This window comes from Myiozetetes cayanensis, unplaced genomic scaffold (assembly GCF_022539395.1).
Source record: "Myiozetetes cayanensis isolate MyiCay16 unplaced genomic scaffold, myiCay2020 scf57, whole genome shotgun sequence".
Classification (NCBI taxonomy): Eukaryota; Metazoa; Chordata; class Aves; order Passeriformes; family Tyrannidae; genus Myiozetetes; species Myiozetetes cayanensis.
This window is the reverse complement of record NW_026087820.1, coordinates 318,949-345,094: the sequence shown is the minus strand read 5'-3', so window position 1 is coordinate 345,094 and position 26,146 is coordinate 318,949. Positions and strand designations below refer to the sequence as shown.

At 67.0% G+C, this 26,146-nt stretch overlaps 2 protein-coding genes across 51 annotated transcripts; both read right to left on the bottom strand.

Annotated features, from left to right (window-relative positions):
* Positions 1-10: 10 nt before the first annotated feature.
* On the bottom strand, positions 11-1,529 carry LOC126650165 (keratin-associated protein 16-1-like). Of its 50 annotated transcripts, none has more exons than XM_050334683.1 (5): positions 1,051-1,529; positions 951-994; positions 833-878; positions 736-754; positions 11-619 (listed from the first exon to the last, which is right to left on the bottom strand). In XM_050334683.1, exons 1-5 carry the CDS (start codon positions 1,527-1,529, stop codon positions 26-28), a joined length of 1,182 nt encoding a protein of 393 aa, XP_050190640.1. In that variant the 3' UTR covers positions 11-25. The 50 variants fall into 50 exon arrangements, with proteins under 50 accessions (XP_050190640.1, XP_050190638.1, XP_050190612.1 ...); XM_050334681.1 differs by having other exon boundaries at positions 736-770; positions 837-878; XM_050334695.1 differs by lacking the exon at positions 736-754 and adding an exon at positions 661-712 and having other exon boundaries at positions 92-594; positions 823-852; positions 981-1,036; positions 1,077-1,529.
* KCNH2 (potassium voltage-gated channel subfamily H member 2) lies at positions 92-25,410 on the bottom strand. Its single transcript, XM_050334635.1, is given in 18 exon segments — positions 92-610; positions 713-2,156; positions 2,709-2,871; positions 3,316-3,493; positions 3,931-3,984; positions 3,987-4,172; positions 4,256-4,355; positions 4,747-4,940; positions 5,645-5,897; positions 6,691-6,890; positions 7,796-8,183; positions 8,940-9,365; positions 18,635-18,849; positions 19,467-19,934; positions 20,260-20,424; positions 23,937-24,167; positions 25,337-25,389; positions 25,391-25,410. Coding segments are annotated over 17 exon segments (3,456 nt in total). The 3' UTR covers positions 92-610; positions 713-1,994.
* Between the last annotated feature and the right edge of the window lie 736 nt (positions 25,411-26,146).

Genomic DNA, 26,146 nt, shown 5'->3' with positions numbered 1-26,146 from the left:
TGTCTAATCACAGTGACATTCCAGGTCATTGTGTCCCCCCCTCCTCCCCGTGGTTCTGTCCCCTCCCCCGGTGACACACAGAGCCCGGGGGGTCTCCGTACGGTTTATTGGGGACACCTACGGCAGGGGTGACATGCAGGGGTGACACAGGACAAACACGGCACACGCTATGGGGGTGGCAGCCCCCTCCCGCCCCGTGTCCCCCTCCCTGTGCGTGGGGTGACACCGCGATGTGACACCCGGCTGTGCGGGGGGAGCGCCCGGGGGGCTCTGGGGGTTCTGGGGGCTCCAAGGGGACACGCAGCCAGGCAGGGAGGGCACACACGTGTCCCCACCCCCCCAGCTGGGACACGGACAGGGACACGCAGGGGGAAACACACGGCCCCACCAGAGACCACCGGTGCTCACACACGTGTGCGGGGGAGCCCGGCAGGGCTGTCCCGGTGGGGGGACACGGCAGGGACACACACACGGATGGGGGGGCAGCACACGTGTCCCGGCACAGCGGGACCCCCCGACACACGCGTGACGTCCTGGGGACAGGACACGGGGACACACCTGTGCACACACCTGTGCACACTCCTGTGCACACACCTGTGCACACACACACCTGTGCACAGCCCTGTGCACACTCCTGTGCACAGCCCTGTGCACACACACACCTGTGCACAGCCCTGTGCACACTCCTGTGCACAGCCCTGTGCACACACACCTGTGCACACACAAAACTGTGCACACACACCTGTGCACACACCTGTGCACACACACACCTGTGTACACACACATGTGCACACTCCTGTGCACAGCCCTGTGCACACACACACCTGTGTACACACCTGTGCACACACAAAACTGTGCACAGCCCTGTGCACACACACCTGTGCACACACACATGTGCACACTCCTGTGCACACACACCTGTGCACACACACCCCTGTGCACACACACACCTGTGCACACACACACCTGTGCACACACACCTGTGCACACACACCTGTGCACACTCCTGTGCACACACACCCCTGTGCACACACACCTGTGCACACACACATGTGCACACTCCTGTGCACACACACACCTGTGCACACACACACATGTGCACACACGCCTGTGCACACCCCTGTGCACACACAAACCTGTGCACACACACACCTGTGCACAGCCCTGCGCACACACACACCTGTGTGCACCCCCACCCCCGCCAGCCCAAGGACCGCGGGGGGTCCCGGGGCGCTCGGGGCTCTGGAAGGAGGAGGAGGAAGAGCAGCAGAATCCGACAGTCCGAGGCAGGGGGACCCGGGGGAGGTCGGATAGCAGGGGGTCCCCAGGGTCCTGAGCCCCCCTGCCGGCACTGGGGGGCAGTGTCCGTGGGGAGCAGCAGCTGGGGCCCACTGGCAGGCCAGGGTCCAGGGGTGGGGGCTCTGGGGGTCCCACATCACCGGGTCCAGGAGCCCCATGTCTCCACGGCTCCGGGGCTCCCAGCTCCCAGAATCTGGGAGTTCCATGTCCCAAGTGTGGGGGTCCCACATTCTGGGGTCAGGAGTCCCAGGGCTCTGGAGGTCCCACGTCTTGGGCGTTGGGGGTCCCACATGCTGGGGTCAGGGGTCCTGTGGCTCCAGGGATCCCACATGCTGGGGTCCAGGGGTCCCAGGTCCCAGGATGTGGGGGTCCAAGGACTCTGGGGGTCCTGCATTGCAGGGTTGGGGGTCCCAGGGTTCCTGGGCTCCGTGGGTCTCACATTCCAGGGTCAGGGATCCTATGACTCGGGGGGTCCCAGGTCATGGTGTCCAGGGGTGCCAAGTTTGGGGGGTCCCACATTCTGGGGTCTGGGGGTCCTGTGGCTTTGGGGGTTCCATGTGCCAGGGCCTCAGGACTCCAGGGGTCCCAGGTCCTGGGGTCCGAGTGCTCCGGGGGTGCCACTTTCCGGGGTCGGGGGTCCCATGGCTCCGGGGGTCCCGTGGCTCCGGGGGTCCCGCCGCGCCCCGGTGCTCCCATTAGCTGCCGGGGTCGGAGCAGTGTCTCTGGAGCGGGGGGGTCCCCGGGGGGGTCCCCGCGGGGGGGGGCAGCGCCCCGGGCAGCGAACGTCGCCGTGGGGGGGGCGGCTCCAGCAGCACCACCACATCCGGGGGGTCCGGGGCACGCGGCGGGTGCGGGACCTGCCGGGACCGGGCAGGGCGAGAGTCAGGGGAGGGACCGGGGGACTCACGCACGGCACCAGGAGCTAGGGATGTCCCACCCCACCCAGCAGCGGGACTCCCTGTCTGTGACCCCAACCCAGAGAAGGGCTGGAGGACACCGTGATGGCCACAGGAGGGGGTGTGCCCCAAATCTGGGGGGCTTAGCGTGTCCCCCACTCGGCACCAGGGATTTAGGGTGTCCCCCCAACCCAGCAGAGAGCCCACCCACAGCAGTGGGGGAACGGAGTGGTGTGGCACAGGAGGGGGTGTACCCCAAATCTGTGGGGGCTCAGGGGTGACCCCAACCCCCAGAGGGGCTGCATAACAGGGTGATGGCCCCCAAAACGGGGCGCACCCCAACCCTGGGGGCTCAGGTGTGACCCCAACCCACAATGGGCTGGAAGAGAAGGTGATGCCCCCAAACCAGGTGCATCCCAAACCCAGGGGGCTCAAGTGTGACCCCAACCCACAGAGGTTGTGACAGCAGGATGACCCCCAAAGCAGGTGCCCCCGAAGCCCAGGGTCCCTTACCTGAGCGAGCGGCCGCAGGGAGGTGATGGGCAGGGGAGGCTGCAGCGGCCCCGGGGGGGGTTGGTGGGGGGAGGTCACGGTGCTGTAGGCAGGGGGCACCAACACCTGGCGCTGCAGCAGGTGCACGATGGACGAGATGTCCGTGCTCAGCCGGGATTCCAGCCTGAAACGTTCGTGGTGGAGTGTGGCCAGGCCGGGATGAGAGGTGGGACCCCCAGCCCCATCCCTCCCTCAGCCCCCCAGGATTCCCAGACCTGCCCAGCACCTGCCCCTGCACCCCTGTACCCCACCAGGTAGGTCAGGTGCCTCAAGATGGCACGGGAATGCCCCATTCCCCCCCTCCTCACTCAGGGCTCTACAGACCCTCCAAAACTCCAGCACCCCCAACCCCATCCCTCCCCCAGCCCCTCTGGACCCACGGCACCTCCCCCTGCACCTCTGTACCCTCTTAAGGTGTGTCAGAGGGCTCAGGTTGGGATGGGGGTCCCTCATTCCTCCCCTTGCACTCAGGGCTCCCCAGTTCCCTTTGGGGGTGGTTGGGGGGCTCCCACAGGGTCACACTGCCCTAAAACCCCCCTCAGGTCACACCTGAACCCCCCAAAATTACCTGTTGAGCTGTTTTTGGAGCAGATCCAAGCGGGATTCCAGGTCAGAGCGCTGGCGGCGGGTCAGGGACGGGGTGGGATTTGGGGGGGCCCCGTGGGAACAACGGGGGAGCTCCTGGTACTGGCGGCCCCGGGTGTCACCCCAAAAACTGAAGATGTTGGAGACCCCCGAAAAGGCGCCTAGAAAAGGTGGGGGGGGTGTGAAGTGGGGTGGGACGTTTAAGGGGGACTGGGAGAAGGATGGGAAGATTGTGCTGGGGCTTTTTGGGGGGCTGTAGAACCTTAAACAAGGAAGGGAGGATTGCCCCCCCCCACCCCATCCTGAGTCCCACCTGCCCTTCTAGGGGGTGCCGGGGCAGGCGCTGGGGGAGGGCAGGTTTGGGATTTTGGGGAGAGTCTGCAGAACCCCGAGTGAGGAGGGGAGGAATGCGGGACCCCCCACCCCATCCCAAACCCCCCCGCCCACCCGAGGGAGGGGGCAGGTACTGGTTGTGAGATGGGGTTCTGGGGGCTGAGGGAGGGATGGGGGTGCCGGGGTTTTTGTGGAGTCTGCGGGACCCCAGCAGGGAGGGAAGGAATGGGGGACCCTCCACCCCAACCCCAGCCCCCCGACCCACCTGAGAGGGGGTTGCACATGTCGCTGCCCTCGTGCTCCTCGGGCTCGGGGGGGCGGGGGCACTGCGGAAGGGGGACAGCGCGGTGGCCCCCGGGGGGGGCGCGGGAGGCTCCTCCTCATCGCTGGAGCCGCAGCTGGAGGGGCTGGGGGGGTCCCACTCGGCCGGGCCTCGGGGGGCGCCGGGGGCCTGACCCCCCCCATTGCCCTCCCGCAGTGCCCGGGGCTTCTCGGGACTGGGAGCGTCTGCGGGGGACAAGTGGGATCAGGGCCGGGGTCCCGGTGACCCTGGGGTCACCCCGGGGGTCCCGGCCCCCCCGACCCCCCACCTTTCTCGGGGCGCCGGCGGAAGGAGAGTTTGCGGCGCCGGAGCCGGGAGAAGCCTCCGTCCAGCTCGTCACTGCCCGGGGAGCCGGGGATCATGTTGGTCTGCGGGGACAAGGGGGCACAGTTGGGGGGCTGCGGGACCCCCCCGCTTTGTCAGGAGCCCCCCAGCTTGCTCAGGACCTCCCAGCCGTTGCTCAGAGTCCTCAGGCTTGCTCAGGACCCCCCGGATCACTCGAGACCCCCGAGATTCCTCAGCCCCCTAGAACTTGCCAAGAAACTCCCACTTGCTCAGGACCCCTCCAACTTGCTCAGGGCCTTCTCTCCCCACTTGCTCAGGACCCCCATCAGCTTGCTTGGAGTCCCCTTCTTTGTTCGGGACCCCACAACTTTCTAGGAAGCCCCAGTTTACTGGGACACTCCAGCCTGCTCAGGACCCTATAATTTGCTCAGGACCTCCCCCCCTGCCCGCCCCGCCCCCCGGGTCCCCGCTCACGTCGCGCAGGTTGAAGGTGATCTCGAGGGTGCCCCAGAAGCGGTCGGAGAACTCGGGGTACATGTCGAGCACCTCGAGCAGGTCCTCGCGCAGGATCTTGTGCAGGTCGCAGTAGGTGAGCGCCCGCACGTCCGCCCGCGACTTCCCCGGCCGCGCGTGGAGATGCAGCGGCTCCCCGAAGGTGTCGTTCTTACCTGGGGGGCGGGGGGTGTCCCGGGGGGTCACTGAAGGGGTCCGCGGGGCTGGGAGGTCCCTGGGGCTCTGGGGTTTTTGGACTTTCCCAGCCACACATGCAGGTACAGTGGCTCCCCAAAGGTGTTTGTACCTGGGGGGGCACCCCAGGAAATGCGAGGTCTCTGGGGGGTCCCTGAGAAGGGCGGAGGGGACTCTGGGGTCCCTGAGAAAGGGTGGTCACTGGGGGAGCACGTAGTGGGTGCTGGGTGGGCATCCCAGGGGCTCGGGGGTGCAGGTGTAGCAGCTCCCCGGAGCTGTTGGTCTTACCTGGGGGTGCAGGAGGGGCACTGGGGGGTTCCTGAGAGGGAGGACACCCTGGGAGGTGGAGGGTCACCCCAGGACAGCGGGGGTTCTTCAGGATGAGCGGGGCCAACACGGGTTGCCCCCAAGCACTGTGGGTCACTCAGGGGCACTGAGGTTGTGTCAGCACTGTGGAGGTCACTGGGGGGATATGTGCCATATGGGGCACTGGGAGGACCCCAGGTGGGGGTCACTCGAGGAAGACTGGAGGGACCACAGACACAGAGGGTCCCCCATGGGACACTGTGAGGTGCCCAGGAGGTGGGGGCTCACCCTGGGGGCACCCAGCGCTTGGGGGGCCCCTGAACAAAGTGGCTGCCCCAGGGGACCCTGTGGGACCCCCAGGCCACGTTGGGGGTCTCACCCAGGATGGCGACGACGACGTCCCCACGCAGGATCTCGATGGAGCCGCGGGAGATGAAGTAGAGCGCGGTGAGCACGTCCCCAGCATGCACCAGCGTGTCCCCGGGGGGCGCGTGCGTGGTCTTGAACTTCATGGCCAGCGCCCGCAGGCAGCCCTTGGTGGCTCCCCGGAACGGGGCACAGTTCTGCAGCAGGCTCCGATTCAGGTGCAGGCAGATGTCGGCCTGCAGGCACTCGGGGAACCCCTTTAGCACCTGGAGGGGGGCACAGGGGTCAGGGGCAAGGCAGGTTTTGAGAGGAGGTCACCGTGTTCATGTGGGTGCTGTTGGTGCAGGACCAGGACTGCTGGAAGCTCTTCCCGAGCAATAGGGGGCTGAGGGTCATGGGGGATTTTAGGGGTCCCTGGGAAGTTTTGGGGGTCTGTGGGGGCATCCTGGGGGGGTTCACTGCATTCATGTCAATGCCACTGCTGTAGGGCCAGGCGTGCTGGAGGAGCTCGAAGAGTGAGGGGCCAGGGGACTGCAGGGGGTGCTGGGGGGCCCTGCTGGGTTTGGGGCATCCCGGGGGTCTCATGGCCTTCATGTCGATGCCATGACTGCAGGACCAGGACTGCTGGAAGCACTCCCTGAGGAGTGGTGGGCTGAGGGCCATGGGGGATTTTAGGGGTCCCATGGAGGTTTTGGGGGCCTGTGGGTTTTGAGTGGCCTCACTGCATTCATGTCAATGCCATTACTGCAGGACCAGGTGTGCTGGAAATACCTGGGGAGAGGCCAGGGCACCATCGGAGGGTTTAGGGGTTCCTTTGGGGGTCCTGAGGGGTCCTGGGGGTCTCCCCACATTCATGTTGAAGCTGTTAGTGTAGGACCAGGAGTGCTGGAAATACTCCTTGAGTGGGGAGCTGGGAGGCCATGGGAGTTTGGGGGGGGATGCAGTGGGTTACAGGAGCCCAGGGCAGGTTTTGGGGGTCCTTGAGGGCCATGGAGGTTTGGGGGGGATGTGATGGGTTCCAGGGGTCCATGGTGGGTTTTGGGGTGCTGGGGGTCTCACCGCGTTCATGTCGATGCCATTGGTGTAGGACCAGGCGTGCTGGAAATACTCCTCGAGGCGCTGGCGCAGCGGGTTGGGGATCTGGTGGAAGCGGATGAACTCGCGCACCCGCAGCATCTGCGTGTGGTACCGCGCCGTGCCCGAGTACAGCCGCTGGATGATGGCCGACACGTTCCCGAAGATGCTGGCGTACATCAGCGCTGGGGAGAGGGCAGGTCAGAGGGGGCTGCACCCCCAAGTCCCCCCTCACCCTCCACTGTCACCTCTGGGGTCCCTGTGTCCCCAGGTGAGAAGGTCTCCCCTGAGCCTCCTCCTCTCCAGGCTGAGCCCTCCCAGCTCGCTCAGCCACTCCTGCTTCTCCAGCCCCTTCCCCAGCTCTGTTCCCTTCCCTGCTCACGCTCCAGCCCCTCAATGTCCTTCTTGCAGTGAGGGGCCCAGAACTGCCCCCAGGATTCCAGGTGTTACCCAGCACAGGAGATGGTCACTGCCCTGGTCACACTATGGTGACACAAGCCAGGTGCCCACTCTTGCCCACCTAGGCTTATGTCCAGCCTCTGTCACCAGCACCTCCAGGGCCTTTTTCACCTTTCCAGCCACTCTGCCCCACATCTGGAGTGTTCCATGGGACTGGTGTGACCCCAGAGCAGAACCTGGCACTTGGCCTGCCTGATCCTCATGCAGGTGTCCTCAGCCCATGGATCTCACTGTCTGGATCCCTCTGTGGAGCCTCCTGCCCCCAACAGAGCCACATCCTACCCAGGTGTGTCACCTGTGGATGGGCCGAGGTGCCCTTGGCATCAGTGAAGGTGTCACACACACACAGGTGTGCACACACAAACAGATGTGTCTCTCACACACATGGAGGTGTGCACACACACAGCTGTGCACCAACAGGCATACAGGTGCACACACAGCTGTGCACACACATACAAATGTGCTCTCTCTCATACACACAGCTGTGCACACACACACAGGTGTGCACACACACACTGGTGTGCACACACATACAGGTGTGCTCTCTCTCACACACACAGGTGTGCACATCCACACAGAGGTGTGCTCTGACACCCACACAGAGGGGCTCTCACACCCCCTGGTCACTCACATCCGATCAACATGACACAGATGGAGAAGATCTTCTCGGAGTTGGTGTTGGGGGACACGTTGCCGAAGCCGACACTGGTGAGGCTGCTGAAGGTGAAGTAGAGTGCGGTGACGTACTTGTCCTTGATGGAGGGCCCTCGGCGGGGGTCGCTGTTGTTGAGGGGCTTGCCGATCTGCTGGCCCAGGGCGTGCAGCCAGCCCGTGCTCTGCCCCTCCACGTTGCCGATGGCGTACCAGATGCAGGCGAGCCAGTGGGCGATGAGGGCGAAGGTGCACATGAGCAGGAACAGCACGGCCGCCCCGTACTCCGAGTACCGGTCCAGCTTCCGTGCCACCCGCACCAGCCGCAGCAGCCGCGCCGTCTTCAGCAGCCCGATCAGTGTCGTTGTCTGCGGGGCGGCACAGGGGGTGAGTGGGGGGAGAGAGACCCCATGGGCACCCAGAAGGGTGAGGGGGGTCCCTGACCCAAGCCAGGCACCTCCAGCCCCCATCCCCTCTCCACACATCAGCAGCCCGATCAGAGTTGTCATCTCAGGTGGAGTGTGTGGAAAGGGGGTTAATGGGGGAGAGATACTACATGGGCACCCAGAAGAGTGGGCCATCCCATCCACACCAGCAGCCCAATCAGTGTCATCATCTGGGGGCACAACAGTGGAGAGACACTCTACAGAACCACAGAAAGATCGGGGGTCTCTGCCCCCAGCCAGGCACCTCCATTCTAGGAGTCTCTCTCCAACAGAGAGAGCCTCAGGTGCCCCCCAGGGCCAGGGCAAAGGGGGTTTGGGGAGGGAGGAAAGGGGACAGTGCTGGCAAAGAACCCCCACAGATCCCTGGAAGGGCAAAGGGTGTCCTGGGTCCCTGCCCCAAAGCTCCCACATGAACCCCAGGTGCCCCCAGTGTCCCACCCCAGAGCAAAGGTGGTTTGCAGAGGACAGGGTGGTCACCAGGGGTACTGGGGGTGTCCTGGGCTGGGGGCACAGGTGGGACCCCCCAACACCAGCCCCTGGGAGGACCTGGCACCCATCCCCAGCCTGGGGGCACAGGTGGGACCTCCAAACACAAGCCCCCAGCACCAAAACAGCACCGCCCACCCAGGGCACGGCCCAGCCAGTGCCAGCACGTCCCCACGTCCCCACGCTCGTCACCTCCTCGGAGCCGGAGCCGAAGATGAGCAGGTCAAAGGGGATGGCGGCCACCATGTCAATGAGGAACCAGCCCTTGAAGTAGTGGATGGCGATCTTGGCGGGGTGACTGACCACCTCCTCGTTGGAGTTGACGTAGGTGGTGCGGAAGTTGATGAGGATGTCGATGATGAACATGATGTCCACGATGAGGTCGACCACGTTGAGGGGGCTGCAGGAGTAGCCGCAGTGGTGCCTCTGGGCCTCCTCCGAGTCGCTGAGCAGGAAGGCGGCCGAGTAGGGCGTGAAGATGGCTGTGTAGATGACGAGCAGCAGGATCAGCCAGTCCCACACCGCCTTGAAGGGGCTGTAGTGCAGGATGGTCCAGCGGTGGATGCGCGGCGCCTGCAGCTTGTACTCGGGGAGCACGTCAGCACCCAGCGACAGCACCTGGGGGGCACATGGGGGTCAGTGCTATACCCCAACACCCCACAGGGCTCAGCTTCCCAGCCCAGGTAGAGGTGGCACTTGGAGATGTGGGTCAGGGGTGGCCTTGGATGCTGGGTCAACATTGGGCATGATAGTCTTAAAATGAACAGTTTTGTAACTCTCTGGGGTGCAGAGGGACCCCAGTACACACCCCGGTGTGAGCCACAAGGGGTGCACAGGGATGACATGGATGATGTGGGGTGAAGGGGAACGGCTGGAGAGCACAGCTGGGATAAGTCCCCCCCAACACCGAGTCACTGCACAAACTCCTCCTGCCCCAGACACCGCCAGGGCACTTCCCACCCCAAATACCCACAGACACAACACTGCCCTGTGCCCCTCACCCTGTGCCCCCCAACTTGGCCACCCCCACCATGTCCATCTGGGGGGGTGCACAGACCCCCCCACCATTTCCATCAGGAGGGCATGAATACCCCCAGCCACCCCCACCATCTCCACTGCGGGGCACAGATATCCCTGTGCCTCCCACTCCCCATGCAGGACACCTGGCACAGCCTCTGAGTGGGACCCCAAGGGTCCCTGGGGGGGTACCTCCCCTCCCTGCCATTACAGAGACTGTTACCATGTGCAGCCCCAAAGCTCAGGTGAGAAATGACAGGGGGTGACCCACAGCCCCCCGGCCCTGTGCCCCGCAGGGGTCGCAGTCCCCCTGCTCCCCACTGGGGTCCCCTTGCCCCACTTCTGCCCCCCCGCCCATGCCCACCACAGGGCTCCCACCCATTGTGGCACTGCAGGGAAAGGGACGGACAGACACCCAATTGGCCCCCAACCCCAGAGACACCTCTGGGGAGCTGGGGGTCTCCTGGGGGTGGCTGGGGGGATCCCCAGTCATGCAGGGCCAGAGCTTTATGTAACCCCCAAACCTCCTCAGACCAGCACCAGGGACGCAGCTGGAGCCTTGTGTGGCCACCACCAGGTCACGGGTGGGCACAGTGCCCCCCTGTCCAACACCCCCCCCCAACCCCCCCAATGCCAGACCCGTCGGTGGGTGCGGTACCGGTACCTTCTCCTCCTGTCCGTGCCCGGTGCCATCGCGGCGCAGCCCCAGGCAGGTGCCACAGAGGGAAACCCCGGGCATGGAGCTGGGGCCAGGGGGGTGCCCAGACCGGGGGGCTGCAGGGGGGGTGCCCGGGAACTCCTGGAGCAGCTGCAGGAGAGCGGGCAGCATCCTCGGGGCGAGGGGGGCAGCGGGGGTCAGCTCCCGCCGGCCTGTGGCCACCGGGGACCCCCGTGCCCTGGCCCTGTGCCCATCACAGTGCCTGGGGACCCCCAGCAGCAGCAGGGACCCTCAGGGGCAGGGGGAGCCCTCAGTGGCAGTGGGGCCCCCCGGCATGGCAGGACCCCACATTATGGCAGGGTTCCCCGGTGTGGCAGGGTCCCCCGGTGTGGCGTGCGCTGGCCACGCTCCGCCGGAGCCGACAGGAATTATTGGGGCGGAAATTTTTCCCAGGCTGCTCCGCTGCCACCGCCACGGCCGCAGCCAGGGCTGCCCTCCCCGGTCCCCCCGTCAGCCCTCCCCGGTCCCCCAGCACATGGTGACATGCGGTGACACGCCGGAGGGGTCAGCGTGCTTTGGTGACATGGCGGTGACACCGGTGAGGCCGTGGGTGCCCACAGGCAATGTGGCACGAGATGGGACACGTCACGACTCCCCCAGCACTTCACAGGCACCCCAATGGCACCGAGGGGGACAAGGCCAGCCCCGTGGCAGTGAGCAGGGTGTGACGGGGCACACACACGCCACAAACATAGCAGGAACACGTCAGGAACATGCCAGGAACATCTCACACCTGTGCCAGTGTGCAGGGCACACAGCCAGCCCCTGGCAGGGAGCACAGTGTCGCGGGGCACACGCACACCAGGAACATGCCAGGAACACCCCACACCTGTGCCTGGCATGGAGGGCATACAATCGGCCCTGTGGTGGGCAGCAGGTGCCATGGGGCACCAACATGCTGGGAACACACCAGAAACATGCCAGGAAAATGTCCCAACTGCGTGGTGCCCATGGGCCAGGACACGGTTCCTGTCCTGCCAGCTCAGCCCAAACGTGTCCCCTGCTGCCACCACCCTTCCCTGGGGGTACACAGGGACCCTGTCACTTCCGTCCCCAGGAGCCACTGGCCTCGGTGGCCTCATGGGCCAGTGGGTACAGCCGTGTCACTGCGGGAACAGCCATGTGACAATGGGACACGTGGTGACAGCAGTGGGGCAAAGGGTGATGGTACCGGGACACACAGTGACACACAGTGCCAGGGACATGCAGTGATGGCAGCAGGACATATGGTGACATGCAGTGATGGCGCCGGGACACACAGTGATGGTGCCAGGACACAAAGTGACACGGGTGACAGGGACATGCAGTGATGGCAGTAGGACATACAGTGACATGGGTGACAGGGACACGCAGTGATGGTAACAGGACACCCAGTGACACGGGTGACAGGGACACACAGTGATGGCAGCAGGACATACGGTGACATGCAGTGATGGCGCCAGGACACACAGTGACATGGGTGACAGGGACACGCAGTGATGGCAGCAGGACACACAGTGACAGCACTGGGACACACGATGACGGTGCCGGGGACACGCAGTGACATGTGATGACAGCACTGGGACACATGGTGACAGCTCAGGGACACGCAGCAGCTCCTGCGTCACCCACTGCCACCCCCACGCGGGGGATTCCCGCTGCCACCGCATCCCCACGCGCCGTGTGACGGAGGGCCGAGGCCACACGTGGCCTGTGTGCAGGGTGGTCCCTGTTCCCACATCCCTTCCCGAGGAGCTGTGCACCAACACCTCCTACGTGTCCCAGATATATCCCCCCTGGGGGGTGGCAGGTTCCATGGGGTCATGTGAGGTCACGGGGACCCTGGGGAGAGGGGGGGTAACAGGTACTGTTACAGCGTCCCAGATGGCAAGGGGGGCTGGGGGAGTCCCTGGGAGGGTCCTGCAGAAGGAACCCCAATCCCAGAGCCCCAGGTAGCCCCTTTGGCTGCGATATGAGTGGGGACAGGGAGGGATGGGGGGGGACAGCAGGGGAGGCGGTGTCGCTGGGGGCCTTGGGGGGACACCCCAACTCCAGAGCTCCTCACGGCCACTCTGACCGCAGTGTGAGTGGGGGCGGGGGGCTGGGAGGAGACAGCAGGGAAGGGGAGGGGGTGCAGGGAGATACCCCAAACCTGGAGCCACCGGGCCCCTTGGGCTGTGGCTGTGCCGGGTGGCTGCGGTGTGAGCAGGGGTGGGGGGCCCAGGGGGAAAACGGGGGGGGACAGCAGGGGAGGGAGGCCGGGGGGCGCGGCTCCAGCCACCAGCCGCTCCTGCCGCTAAATTTATCGCAGATGCCACGGCAAAGTGGGACAAATCCCAGCCCGCGGTGAAGGGGAGGGCGAGGGGCGGGGGACAACAGTGGTGGGCCCAAGACCTGCAGAAGCCCTCAAGGCGGGGGGGGGCGGTCCTGCCGTGCACCGGGGGAGACCCTGGACTGCCTGGGACACCATCACTGGGCACCACTGGCCCCTTCCCTGAACTGTGTGGCCCCCACGCGTGAGGGAGGTGGCACCCACGTCCCACCTGGACATCCCCCGGGACCCCCATCTAGGGACTGTCTGGCCCTGCAGGCAGATGGGAAGGGATGGATGGGGGGGAGAGGGACCAAGACCCCCACCCAGTCACAGCTCCCCAAAACACACCCCCAACCCCAGCACCTGGTTAACCCCCTCAGTGCAGGCCCCTGCCACCCCCGGGGGGAGCACAGCTCGGGGGGGGACGACACAGTCCTGGTAACCCCTCCCTGAGCCAACCCCCCCGCATATACAGCTGGGGACCCCCAGCGTGCCCCATGACCCTCAGTCGTGGGGCCCCCAGCCCACCAAGCAGTGGGGACAGCCCCCAGCTCCTCCAAGTCCCCCAGGCATGGGGACAGCCCCCCCTCCCATGCCATACAGGGCTCAGGGGTGCCGTGATGAGGGGCTGGGGACCCCTCGACACAAGTGAGACCCCCACCCACGTGTCAAGACGGGCCTGATATGTGGAGACATCCCGACCCCTCCCCCACGGTGCTCCCCCCGCTCTGGCACCCGTCACTCACAGTGACACAGATGGCGGCGGTGCCGGTGACACGTTCGGCGACACGCGGTGACACGCGGTGACACGTCCCGCCCCGGTGACGCGTCCCCAACACCTGTGGTGGCACCGACACCCCTCGCCCCCCCGGGACACCCGGCACTGCACCTGCCGTGACCCAGACACCTGCGCCCACGGGGCACCCCAAATACCCCACGCGGGGATGGGGGGGCACCGGCACCCCCTGGCATCCTGACTTACCCCCCCGGGCACCAACACATCCCTATCACCCACTGGGGTACTCTCAGGGGTACCAACATCCCCCTGCCACCCTGACAACCCCCTGGCACCTCCCAGCACCCCAACACCCCCCGGCACCCCCATGGCAGAACCGCCTGGTTCCGATGCAGTGGCTCCCCCAGTGGGGACCCCCTGGATCCCCCAACACCTGCTCTGGTAGGTGATCTCAAACCAGACCCCCAACACCTGCACCGGTACCTGACACCTGCCCCACGGACCCCCAACATTCACACCTACACCTGCACTGGCAGGTGCCCCACCTGCCCAGGTACCCCACACCAGCACCAGGGGGTCCCCAACAGCCACAGTCCCCCAACTCCTGCACCAGTAGGTACCAAAAGACCCCCAACACCCAGATGGGCACCAACGCTCGCCCTGGCAGGTGCCCCACACCTGCCCACGTACCCCACACCTGCCCAGGTACCCTACAGCAGCACTTACACAGGCCCTTGCACCCACCCAGCCACCCCAGCAGGTTCCCAGACACACTGGACCCCACACACCTGAACACCAACACCCACCTACATCACCGACCTTGGGGGGGGCCAGGGGAGACCCCTGGGGACACCCATGGCCAGACAGACACCGACCCCCATGACACCCCCACGACCTCGCAGGGGTCACCCAACATGGTCACCACTGGGACGGCACTGACCACCGGCCAGGTGACACCTGGCTGCAGTGACACCTGGCCCTGGTGAGTACACCCTGATGCAGGGGACACCCCAACAGTGCCAACACCCTTACTCAGGGGACACCCAAATACCGGGGACACCCCAATGCAGGGGACCCCCCAATAGTGCAGACACCTAGTGCTGTGGGGACCCTCTGACACTGGGGACATCCCAACTGTGGGGACCCCCTGGCAGTGGGGACCCTCCCACCCCGCTGACCCCGCTGTCCCCCCAGAGGTGGCACTGGGGGTACTCACATCGCTGAGCTGCGGCGTCACGGTGCCCTCGGGACCCCCCGACATGGGCACGGGGGACATGCGGCCACCCCGAGCGGGCGGCGACAGTGGCACCGCTGCTGGTGGCACCCGTGGCAGGGCGGGGGACGAGCCCTGTGACGGGGTGACGTCCCCAGGGGAGAGGGTGACGTCTCAGAGGGCGGCGTGCCCGTCCCAGCACCGACCTCCACCCAGTGACGCTGGTGCTGACCCACACCTGTCCCACGGCCACGGGCCACTGGTGAGGGGACGGCCATGGGACCACCTGGGACACAGCGGGGACCACCTGGGACATGGCAGAGACCACCTGGGACACAGCGGGGACCACCTAGGGACGCAGTGAGGATCACCTGGGACGTGGTATGGACCACCTGGGATACGTAAGGACCACCTGGGGACACAGCAGGGACAACAGCCGTGTGCCATCACCCCTCCCCATGCCACAGCCATGGCCACCATGGCACAGCTGGACACAGCACCAGGCCCAGCCATGGCACCAGGTGGTCACTGAGGGCTCGGAGTGGGTGATGCCCCCAACCCTGGCCATGGGGTGCCTGTGGAGGGTGATCCCCCCCAACTCCGGGGGGGCATCGGGAGAGCCCCAGACCCTGCCAGACCCCCAGAGACACCCACTACAACCCTTGGTGTCCCCTCAACTCGGTGTCCCCACCTTACTGTGGGGGCATCCCTGGGACCCCACACCCATTCACATCAAGACAAGCCATGGGACCCCCTCCGTCAAGCAGGGGATACCCCCTGGAGCCCCTGGGCCCCCCAGATGCCCTTGCAGCCTCCCAGAGCCGCCTGCTGCAACTCCCAGCGCCACCCCCTGCTCAGTGTCCCCCCTCCCAGCGCAGCAACATCCCCAAGACCCAGCACCCACGCATGGGAGGACGAGTCGCATGCGGGTCCCTGTTCCCGCCGGGGGGGAGACCCCGAAAATCCTGGGACCCCCAAACTCCCCAAAACACCCCCCCGACAACCCCCGGTGCCCCCTCTCTTCGTGTCCCACATCCCAGCGTGGGGACACCCCAGAGACAGTCCCGGGACCCCGCGCAAGACAAATCACAGAAACCCATTTCCTTCTCAAGGGAGACCCCCCAGGAACCCCCGGCACCCCCCAGAGCCGCCTGCCGCGACGCCCGGTGCCTCCCCCCGCTCCGTCCCTGCAGTCCTGGCGTGGGGACATCCCTGGGACCCCGTGCCCACGCGCGACGCGATAAACCACGGGTCCCCTTCTCCCGGGATCTCCCCGGCCCCCCCGTACCTCCTGTGCCACCAGGCTGGACACCCGGACGGCCCTGCGGACTCGGTCCCGCCGCTCCCCGTCGGAGCGGTCGCCGCTGTCGCGCCGCGCCGGGGCCATGGCCGCGCTCCGGGGGTCCCCGCGCTTCCCCCGCCGCCCCCGGCCCCGCGTGCGGCAGATGGAGCGGGGCAGGACCCCGAGCCCTCCCGGCGCCCGCCCCCGCTGGGCTCCCCCGATCTCCCCCGGCTCCAGCCGCCGCCACTCCCCGGGGGAGGGACCGGGAGCGCCCGGGAACGGCCCCGCGGGGAAACTGAGGCACGACGGGGGTTAGACCCGGGCGAGGCGGGGCATGGGGGTACTCCGGAACTGCTGTGCCCCCTGCCTGCCCCACGGTCACCTTCTGCCAGCCCCACTGCCAGATGTCACCTGCAGCCCCCCGCCTCCCAAGGGATCCCCCAATGCGTGACCCGCACAGCCCCGTCAGCGGTGGCGTGGGGACAGTGACGATGGGGACAGGGACAGTGACGGTGGTGCTGAGCTGGCCGTGGCAGCCTCGGCTGATTCACGGCTCCTGGTGTGCCCATGTCCCCACGTCGCCGGTGTCCCTGGCCACTGCCCAGCCCTGGCAGTGCCTCACGGTTGCACCCGCTCGGACCCCCAGGCACCCCTAGCCTGGCTGAAGGGGGATGTAGGGGGTAGCGCCTGCACACACGCAGTGGGTGCCAAAGGGACCGGGGAGTCCCCGGTGTCCCCGGCCCACCACCGACAGCCGGTGACGTTCCAGTGACACTCCTCGCCTGGTGGCACCACGAGGTCTCCGCACACCCTGAGTGGGTCTGGGGTCTCCCAGCCCCATCCTGTCCCCTCCAGGTGTCCCCGCCGGAACGCGCCGGGGGTCCCCAGGGGTTCCTGAGCCATGGGGATGCCACGGCCATCCCGGCCACGCCAGGCCCTGTCACTGTCACTCAGGGCGTGGTGACCTTGCCGGGCGCTTGGCTCCAGCCCCAGGGGTGAGTCACGGTGCCGCTGTCGGGACATGCCGTTCCCCAGTGCCAGCGGATCGGGGCTCGCCGTGCCCGACCCGGGGACACCCCCGTGCCCCCAGTCCCGTGTCTGTGTCCTCGGCTCTGCCCACCTCGGGGAGGACCCCCATCCCGTTCCGGGCAGATGCCGGGTGCTCCCCCCAGCACAGTTGAGGCAACCCGAGACCCCTTCCCAGTGCCGGGGGCAGAGCCCGCCCCGGCGACGGCGACCGTGTCCCCTCGTGTCCCCTCGTAGCGACAGTGGGGGCAGGAGGGACCGGGGTGTCATTGGTGGCGCAATTAATCACGACCGAGGCAACGAAGAGGCTCTGTGAGGAACAGGGGGCGCCGGGGGGTGCAGAGTGAAGGGGGTCCTCAGCCCCAGAGTGGTACCCCCACGCCACCGAGGGTCCCGCGGCTGCTCCAGCACTGGCGCAAGGAGCACCTGGAGCCCCGGCAGCAGGGCCGGGAGCTCCCGGCGGGAACGGGGATCCCCTACAGGCTGCCTCACGTGTGCGAGCAGGTGCGGGGCTGGGGGGTTCGGGGGCTCTGGGGGCGTGGGCAGATGTGCTGGGGGAGTTTTGTCCTCCGCCAGCTGCCGGGGACCACCAGGACAGCCCTAGCGTGGGAGTTACAGGGACAGGGAGTGGGTCCCCCCCCCTGCACAGCCCCCAGGGGTCCCCAGAGCCCCCCGCCCCCCACCCCAGCTCATTAGCGGGGGGGCAATCAGGGTGTAATTAAGCGGCGCCTCCTGCTCCCGCGGCAGATGGCGGTTACACAACGGGCCACGGATTAGCGGCTGCCGCCAGCGCCCGGCACTGGCAGGCACGACACTGGGGTGACGGGTGCCCTGGTCGGGGGTGTTGGCCCCCTGTGCCCCACTGGGAGATCCCAGGGACATGATGTGCCTTGGGTGGTCTGTCCTGGCCACATTCCACCATGGCACCCACCGGCACCAGAACACTGCGGCCACAACCTGCCCGGCCGATCTCCCTGAGCAACTCGGTGCTAGAGTGGGGGTACAGTGGCCTCCAATCCTGCCACACTGGCCCCCCTGGCCCCACCAATGCTGAGGCACTCCAGGGACCCAGTGGTGCCCTTGGCACCAGTACTGCCTCCTGCTGCCTCCCAGTGCACTCTGGCACCTCCCAATGAGCTCCAGCTCCTGCTGAAGCATCCCCTGGGCTCCGGCCATGCCCCAGCACCACTCGGCCACCTTGGCATTGCCTGGCCACCTCCTGCAGCACCCAGTCACCTCAGTCACCACCTGGCCACTTCTGGCACCACCTGGCCACTTCTGGCACCACCTGGCCACTTCTGGTCCTGTTCATCACCTCCGGCACTGCCCAGACACCTTGGCACTGCTTGGCCATGTTGTCACTGCTCAGCCACCTCCAACATCATTTAGACAACTTGTCACTGCCCGGCCATCTCTGCACCAGCTGGTCACCTCTGTTACTGCCTGGTCACCTCAGCGTCACCTGACCAGCCATCTCTGGCATCACCTGGACACCTCTGTCATCCCCTGGCCACCACAGAACCACCTGGTCACCTCCAGCATCACCTCGTCACCTTTGCACTGCCCAACTTCTGGGTTCCCCCCGTCCCTCTGGGGTCTTACCTGCGTGACCTTCTCGGTGACGTTGTGGGTGCGGTCGCGCAGTTTGGTGGGGGCGATGATGGGGCGGGGGGCCGGTGGCGGGGCCAGGAGCCCCCCTGGCTGCAGGTCCACGAAGTTGAGGGTGATCTGTGGGATGCGGCCGATGGCCCGGAACCGCGCCAGGTCCGAGTCCGACGTGGAGTTGAGCAGAGCGCTGCGCACAGCGGCCACCGCGCCTGCAGGGGACACCGTCACCAGGGGACACGGACCCCTTGGGGGTCCCACAGTGGGCTGGGAACTGGGGAATATGGGCCCTGGATCCCAGGGTGGGTCTCATGGCTCCCCAAGGCTCCTGGGGCAGGGGTCCCACGGCTCCCCACAGATACCAGGGTTGGGTTCCCACAGTAGGTAAAGCGAGTGGGGAGCCCCAGGGCAAGGGGGCCCCCCTAGCCATGTGCCACAGGCCCCCCCTGGGGACCTGTGGAGCTGCTCTCAGTTAACCTTAATATCATTATAATTATTGTCCCTTCTCATAATGCGCTTAAAGAGCTCCAGGGCCAACAAGGTGATTCCCGTGGTGATTCCCACGATGATTCCTGAGGCTCAATGTGGCCCAGGGGATGGGGGGGGGGGCCTGCAGGATGGGCTGGGAGGCTTCCAGCAGTGATAGGGGGGCCACAGGAGGCAGGACAGAGGTCCCAGGGGTAATGAGGGGTTCCAGCCCTTTGCCAGCCCTTGGGCACTGCCATGGGGTCCGTGGGAAATGGGGGTGGGGGGTCACCAGGGTCTCTGGCTGTGGTTGCCCCAATGTCCCCAACCCCAACGAGTGTCCCCTGTGCCGGCTGGGCCGTACCAGTGCTGGAGCCGCGGTGCAGGCCGGCGCTGGCGCTGGTGTGGCGGTTGTGGCAGCGCTTGTCCCCGTCACCCTTCATGGCCTCGATGTCATCGACGGACGATGCCCGGCGCAGGCTGCGGAGGCTCTCCCGGGACCGGCGCTCCTGGGACTGGCTCCGGGCCAGGCTGTGGTTGATGAAGGCCAGCGCCAGGCGCTCGGCCCGCGGGGACGACTGTGTCGCTGGCGGTTCGGAGTCCCCCATCAACGCTGCCTCGTCCTCGGGACGGTCCCCAGCCCCTGGCTCCAGCGAGGACGAGGCATCCTCAGGGCCCAAGTCGCTGCCAGGCAGGGCCGGCTCCATGACCAGCGGGTCCACAACCCCCGGGTCCACCACCACCACGTCCGGTGGCTCCGGCGGCTCCGGCGGCAGCGACTGGCGGCTGCCTGTGAGCGCCAGCAGCTTCAGCCGCAGGGACCGGCTGCGCCCTGGGGGAAGGACAGGTTGGGGTCAGGGCTGGGGCTGGGGTCAGGGTCCAGCTCCAATCCCCTCCCCATGGTGCTGCTTCAGCCACAGGAACCAGCTGTGCCCTGGGAGGAAAGGACAGGCTGGGGGTCAGGTTTGGGGTAGGGATCTGGGTTTGGTCTCAACCCCGACCAGTGCTGTTCACCAGCACTGAGGCACCCTCTGCCCACACCACGTGCCCCACAGCACCGTGTCCCCCTGGGACATGGGGTCAGCAGGGTGACACAGGCCCCTTCCCCACCAGGAGGAGGGGGTGACCGAGGGGTTGGTGTCCCTGTCCCCCTGTACCTGCAGGGCCCCAGGGGGCCGGGGTGACCCAGTGGTTGGTGCTGGGGGCTGGGGCCTCCCCCGGCTCAGGCTCCCTCACGGCCTCAAAGTTGAGGATGAACATGATGACAGCGCCATCCTCGTTCTTCACCGGTACCACGTCCACCAGGCACGGGAAGGAGCTGCCTGTGGGGAGGGGGGGGTCAGTGACATGGGGGGACAGCACCCCCGTAGGGGGGACCCCTGCCTGCCCCTCCCATTTACCCCCAACATACTGGGGTACACTCCCCCACCCCTCCTGTACACCCACTCCTGCCCCCCACTCTGCTGTGCAACCCCTGTCCCTGCTGGGCACCTACTCCTGGCCCCCAAACCATTTAAGCATCCCCTCCTGCTCCCCCCTTCCTGGCAGGCACCCCATCATGAGGGGCACTCTGTCCTGGGGGGCACCCTGTCCAGCCCTCCAATCCTGACTCAGTGGGTGCAGCCACCCCTGCAGTTGCACCACAGGGGGAGACTGAGGCACAGGAGGGTACAGGAGGGGGAGGGGGAGGTACTGCAGGCAGGGCCATGGGGGGCAGCGGGGCCCAGGGGGGCTCTGGGGGTGCGGGGCCGGGTTAAGCCGCTCAGGAGTTGTTAACAGCTGTGGCGTTAATCCGGTGCCACAGCTGGAGGGGGGACCGGGGCGGTCAGGGCAGCCCAGGGTAATCTCTGTGTGATGGGGGGGGGGCATCCTGCCCCCTTCCGCGCCCCTCCCCCTAAGGGGACCCCAGGGGGACACACGTGGGTGAAAACAGCGAGACGTGGATGACGTCAAGGCACCGGATCACCCCCCCACGGTGTTGTCCTCCCTCTGTGTCCCCCCTGCTGGCACCGGGCCCAGCAGCATGGCAGGGCGGGTGCCAGCTGGCACTGTCCCCGTGCCTGTGCCTGTGGCAGGGGGATTCCCTGTTGCATGTGAGGCCACGGGCCAGGGGCCAGCACAGGGTGGCACAGGGTGGCCCAGGCCAGCGTGGGGTCCTGGCCGAGCTACGCCGTGGGGGAATTAGTGGCACCAACACGTGGCCGCTGCTGCTGTCGGCTTCATCCGCCCCCACGGGAATCCTGAGTCCCCGAGTCCAGCGACGCTGGCCCCCCCATCCCACTGCCCTCAGGGGTGTGGCCCAGGATGGGGGTTATGGGAGGACTGTGGGGGCAGGGGGTGATGGGGGGATCAATATGGGGACCCCCATGGTGAGGGTGATGGTAGGACCAATGAGGGGACCATGGGGTAGGGGTAACAGGAGAACCCCCATGGCGGGGACACACAATGCACTGCAATGGGACCCCTGTCTGTGTACCCAAACCCCCTGCACCTCACATGGTGCCCTGTACCCCAGCTGCACCCCTCACCTCCAGAGCTGCACCCCAAATCCACCCTGCACCCCCTGCATCACTTCTCATGACAGCCAGTGAGCACCACCAGGACCCCCAAAGTGGGAGGACTCCCTGCACACTGAAGCCCTGTAGCCCCTCAACCTGCACCCCCGTCCCTGCACCCTACCCTGCAACCCTGCACCCCCACACACTTAGCCTGGACTGCAACCTGCACCCCTAAACGTGCAGCGAGGACAGGGACACCCCACTGGCACAGCAGGGACAGCCACACCCAGAGATGCCACCTCGTGCCATGGTGACACAGCCCTGATTCAGCTCCCGCCCTGCACTGACACCGGGGCCACGCACAGGGGGACCCCAAAGGCCACGGCAGTCCCCCAGGGACAGGGCCCGGGGAGCCCAAGGCCCCACGGGTGTCGCCACGGGGACACGGGTCCCCTGCGGGCGCCGTGACCTCCCGGCGTCCCCAGCACCATAAACAACACGTCGGGAAGATGAATGGCTGCGGCAACGGCAGCGACGCGGCGGCTCCACGGCTCCACCACGGCTCTGCTACGGCACCACAACACATCGGGGCTCGGGATAGGGGGATGCGGGGCGAGGGGGGGTCACATAACTCCACGGGCACTAACGGGTGGCAGCAGCACCAGGAGCACCGGGAATGCCACGGCCCAGCCACAAGGCCAGAGCCACTGGCAATAGGATCCCTGCCTCCCGTGTCGGGGGAGGGGCAACAAGAGGACCCCATGAGACCCCCCAAGCTAGCCCCACAGTGGCAGGTGGCACCAGCACTGTGTCACAGAGGGGACACCCACGGTGGCACCACCACAGCCCCCAGGGCCAGTCCCCAAGCACAGGGCCTGTCTGTGGGTGCAGGACACCCCAGATCCAGGGTCACGGACTGCCAGGGGGTCCCACCCCCTGCTCCACAGGGTAGCTGGTCCCCATGGAGGGCAGTCATGGTGGAGGGTCACAGAGCAACCCCCAGGACCCCCATCACGTGTCCCCATGGGTCCAATAGCAGCACCCAAGGCCTGGTAGGGGGTGGGATCCCCACACCACTTGGGAGGCACAACTGGGCGTGCTGGGGTCCCCTGGGAGCCCCAAGAAGGCCCCAGGCAGGAGCATGAGCCCATCCCCATGCCTGGCACAGCTGGTGGCACCACCAGGGTGATTAGTGCCACCCTAACGAGGGCTCAGCACAGGGTGTGGGGGGGCATCGATGTGCCACCTGCGCCCCACAGCCCCCAGTACCACGCAGTCCAAAGGGCACCGGGGCATGCCAGGCAGTGCCATGGTGGCAAGGGGGGGATCCCAGGGCCAGGAGCAGCGCCCCCACCCCAGCTCAGCCCCATCAGGGCCCCCAGAGCCACGGTGGCTCCCATGGTGCCGTGGCCACGCCGGCAGCTGGCACCAGCTTTGTTTACTCCAGCACCGGAACTAGGGCCATGTGCTCAGAGCTGGGACACATGGCGCTGGCACAAGGCCACGGTGAGGGGCAGCGCCAGCACTGCCAACGTGGGGTGTCAGCCCTGGCCTGGGCTCTGGGGGTCACGGCATCCCCTGGTACGGGGACCCTGCGATGTCACTCTGTCCAATGACCCCAGACACACCCCAGAGGGACAGTGGAAATGTGACACTCGACACTGGCTCAGCTCCCGCCACTCCCGTGCCCTTGTCCCTCCTCCAGGTGACAGAGTGCCCCCACACAACCTGTCACCCTTCTGCGGGGGGGGCACAGCACACTGCTCCCACCCCAAATACCCCAGCCCCACAGCACGTGACTTCCTGGGACCCCTGGCACTGTGGTCCTGGCACCATCGGCCGGCTGGGAGCCATTGTGGCACTGGGGAGAGTCCAGAGCCCTGGGGTGCTAGTGCCCCTCGAGAGCTGCCACCAGTGCCAGGCTCCTAGCCTGCTGGGAGCCATCATGGTACTGGGGAGCACTGTGGACCCCTGTGGGTGTTGCAGCCCCTCGGGAGCTACCAGCATCCCTCAGGAGCCACAAGTGCCAGGTTCCCCCCTGTGCCAGTGCCTCGTGCCACCCATGGCATTGGCAGGTGCTGGATGGGCACGGCGTAGGTCTGCCCCGTGCCTGCTGTCCCCCTGTGCGCAGCACAGCCCCCCGAGGGAAGTCCATACTGTCCTTGTGGTACAGGTGGACGTGCACCTTGAACTCCCACACCTGCTGCCCCCCGTCCTTGCCTGTCTCCTGTCCCCCCGGGGGTCTGTACCATCCCTGTGGTAGAAGCAGATCCCACACACGGTGTCCCCAGCACAGCTCCCCTGTCCCCAGCCGTTCCCCGTGCCCGGGGCCGTACCATCCTTGCGGTAGAAGCAGATCTCCACCTTGCGCTCCTCGGCCCCCAGCAGGGCCTGTGCGATCTGAGCGGCCGCGCGGCGCTGGGTGCGGGGCCCGTGCAGGAAGTCGCAGGTGCTGGGCTGCTGCATCACCTCGGCCCGCGAGTACCCGCAGAGCCGGCAGAACCCCTCGTTGCAGTAGATCACGGCGCAGTTCTCCACCCGCGCGTTCCCGATGATGAACTTGCGGCCTGGGGGGAGAGGGGACACGGGGTCAGGACAGAGCAGCCCCAGCCTGGCAGCCCATGGGGATGGGCCTCCCCATCCATCCATCCATCCTGGGCTCCCCAGGACAAAACACCCTGTGAGTTGCCCACACCCCCCCCGCCCACAGGGACTCCCTAAGCTGATGGCACCACCATGAGGACCCCAGAACTGTGGGGACCCCATAACCACAGGGGCGCAGGGACCCTCACCCTCACATGGACCTGGGACCCTATAACTGCTGTGACCCAGGGACTCAAAACGCTGCAGGGACCCCTCAAGGACCCCACTACCATGAGGACCCAGGAACACCCACCACTGCAGGGACATCGTCATCATGAGGACCCCACAATGGCAGGCACTTCAGCAGGGCAGGGACCCCACAACAGGGACCCCAGAACTGCACCAATAGAAGGACCCCAGGACACACAGCTCTGCAGGGACCTCATCACCACAGGGACCCCCAAATCTACAGAGACTCCTCAGGGACACAACTACCATGGGGACCCCCACCCCAAGGCAGGGGCTCAGCCAGGCCAGACACCCGGCCACAGCCTGTCCCCCAGCAGGGTAACACTCCCCAGCCCAACCCGTGGGGCAGCATCGTCCCCATGTCACTGCCCTGTCCCCAGGGGGATGTTCCCTGATAGGTGCTGGGGACCCTCAGAACTCCCAGTCCCCCCATTCCCACATGTCCCCCAGGTTTCCCTGTACCTGTGGCTGGGCAGGAGGCTGGGGGGTCCATGGGCCAGGTGGAATTCCCAGTCCCACAGCAGCCTGAGCTGGGGGCAGGGTCTCCATCACCCCTCAGGGACTAGGGGAAGCCATGAGCTGTGGGCTGCTGGGGACTGGGGGAGGTGGGCCCCCTTTAGTTAAGTTTGTCCCCATCACCTCAAACCCGCCCGGGGCTGGGGGCTGCTGGGGGGTTCTGGGGGCCAGGGTGGGCAGTGTCCCCCCCTCCACAAGCTGGGCTTGTCCCAATCACTCCAAACCCACCTGAGGCTACTGTCTCCCTGGTCCTCCCCATTCCGGGTCCCCCCAATGTCCCCTAATGCCCCATCCCCGGTCCCCGCCGCCCCGTCCCTCCCACCCCCGGCTCCCCGGCCCCGCCCCTCCCGCCTTTCCCCCGGCCCCGGTGCCCCCAGGCCCCACTCACTCTGCCCCTCGAACTTGCGGATGATGGTGTCCAGGAAGGTGTTCTGGGGGCGACGTGCCCCGCCGCACCGGCATCGCGCCGGGCCCATGGGCAGCGCCGGCGAGGGCGGGGGACTGGGAGGCCGGGAGAGGAGGGGCCCGCGCTGCGGGGGTCCTGCTGCCCTTGAGCCAAGGACGGCGGCGCTCAGGGGGCCGGGGGCCCTCCCCGGCCCGGGGCCGCCGGGCGCGGACCCCGCCCGCCCAGAGCAGGGCCGCGGGGCCAGGAGGGGACCCGGGGCCAGGGGGCCGGAGGAGGCGGCGGGGCCGAGCCCCCGCTCTACCCGCCCGGTGCGCGCCGCTGCCATCGGCCTTATTTAGTCACGGAGCGGCCGGGGGGGACCAGCCCCCGCCCCGCGCCCTCGGCGCCGCTCGGGGCGGCTCGGAACGGCTCGGAACGGCTCAGGCTCCGTTCGGAACAGCTCGGCTCGGCCGGTTCGGCCCGGTTCTGCCCGATTCGGCTGGGCTGGGTTCGTCCGGGCTCGGCCCAGGCTCGGCCCGGCCCGGTTCGGCTGAGCTCGCGCGGACTCGGTTGGGTTCGGCGCGGTTCGGCTGGGCTGGGTTCAGCTGGGCTCGGCTCGAGCCGGCGCCGTTCGGCTGGGCTGGGCGGGTTCGGCTGGGCTGTGCTGGGCTGTGCTGGGCTGAGGCGGGCTGTGCTCTGCCGGGCTGGGCTCAGTTCACCTCGGCTGGGCTGTGCTGGGCTCGGCTCGGTTCGGCCCGGCCCGGCCCGGCGGGCGCGGCGAGCGCTGCGTGTTGACAGCCGGGCCCGGGGGCG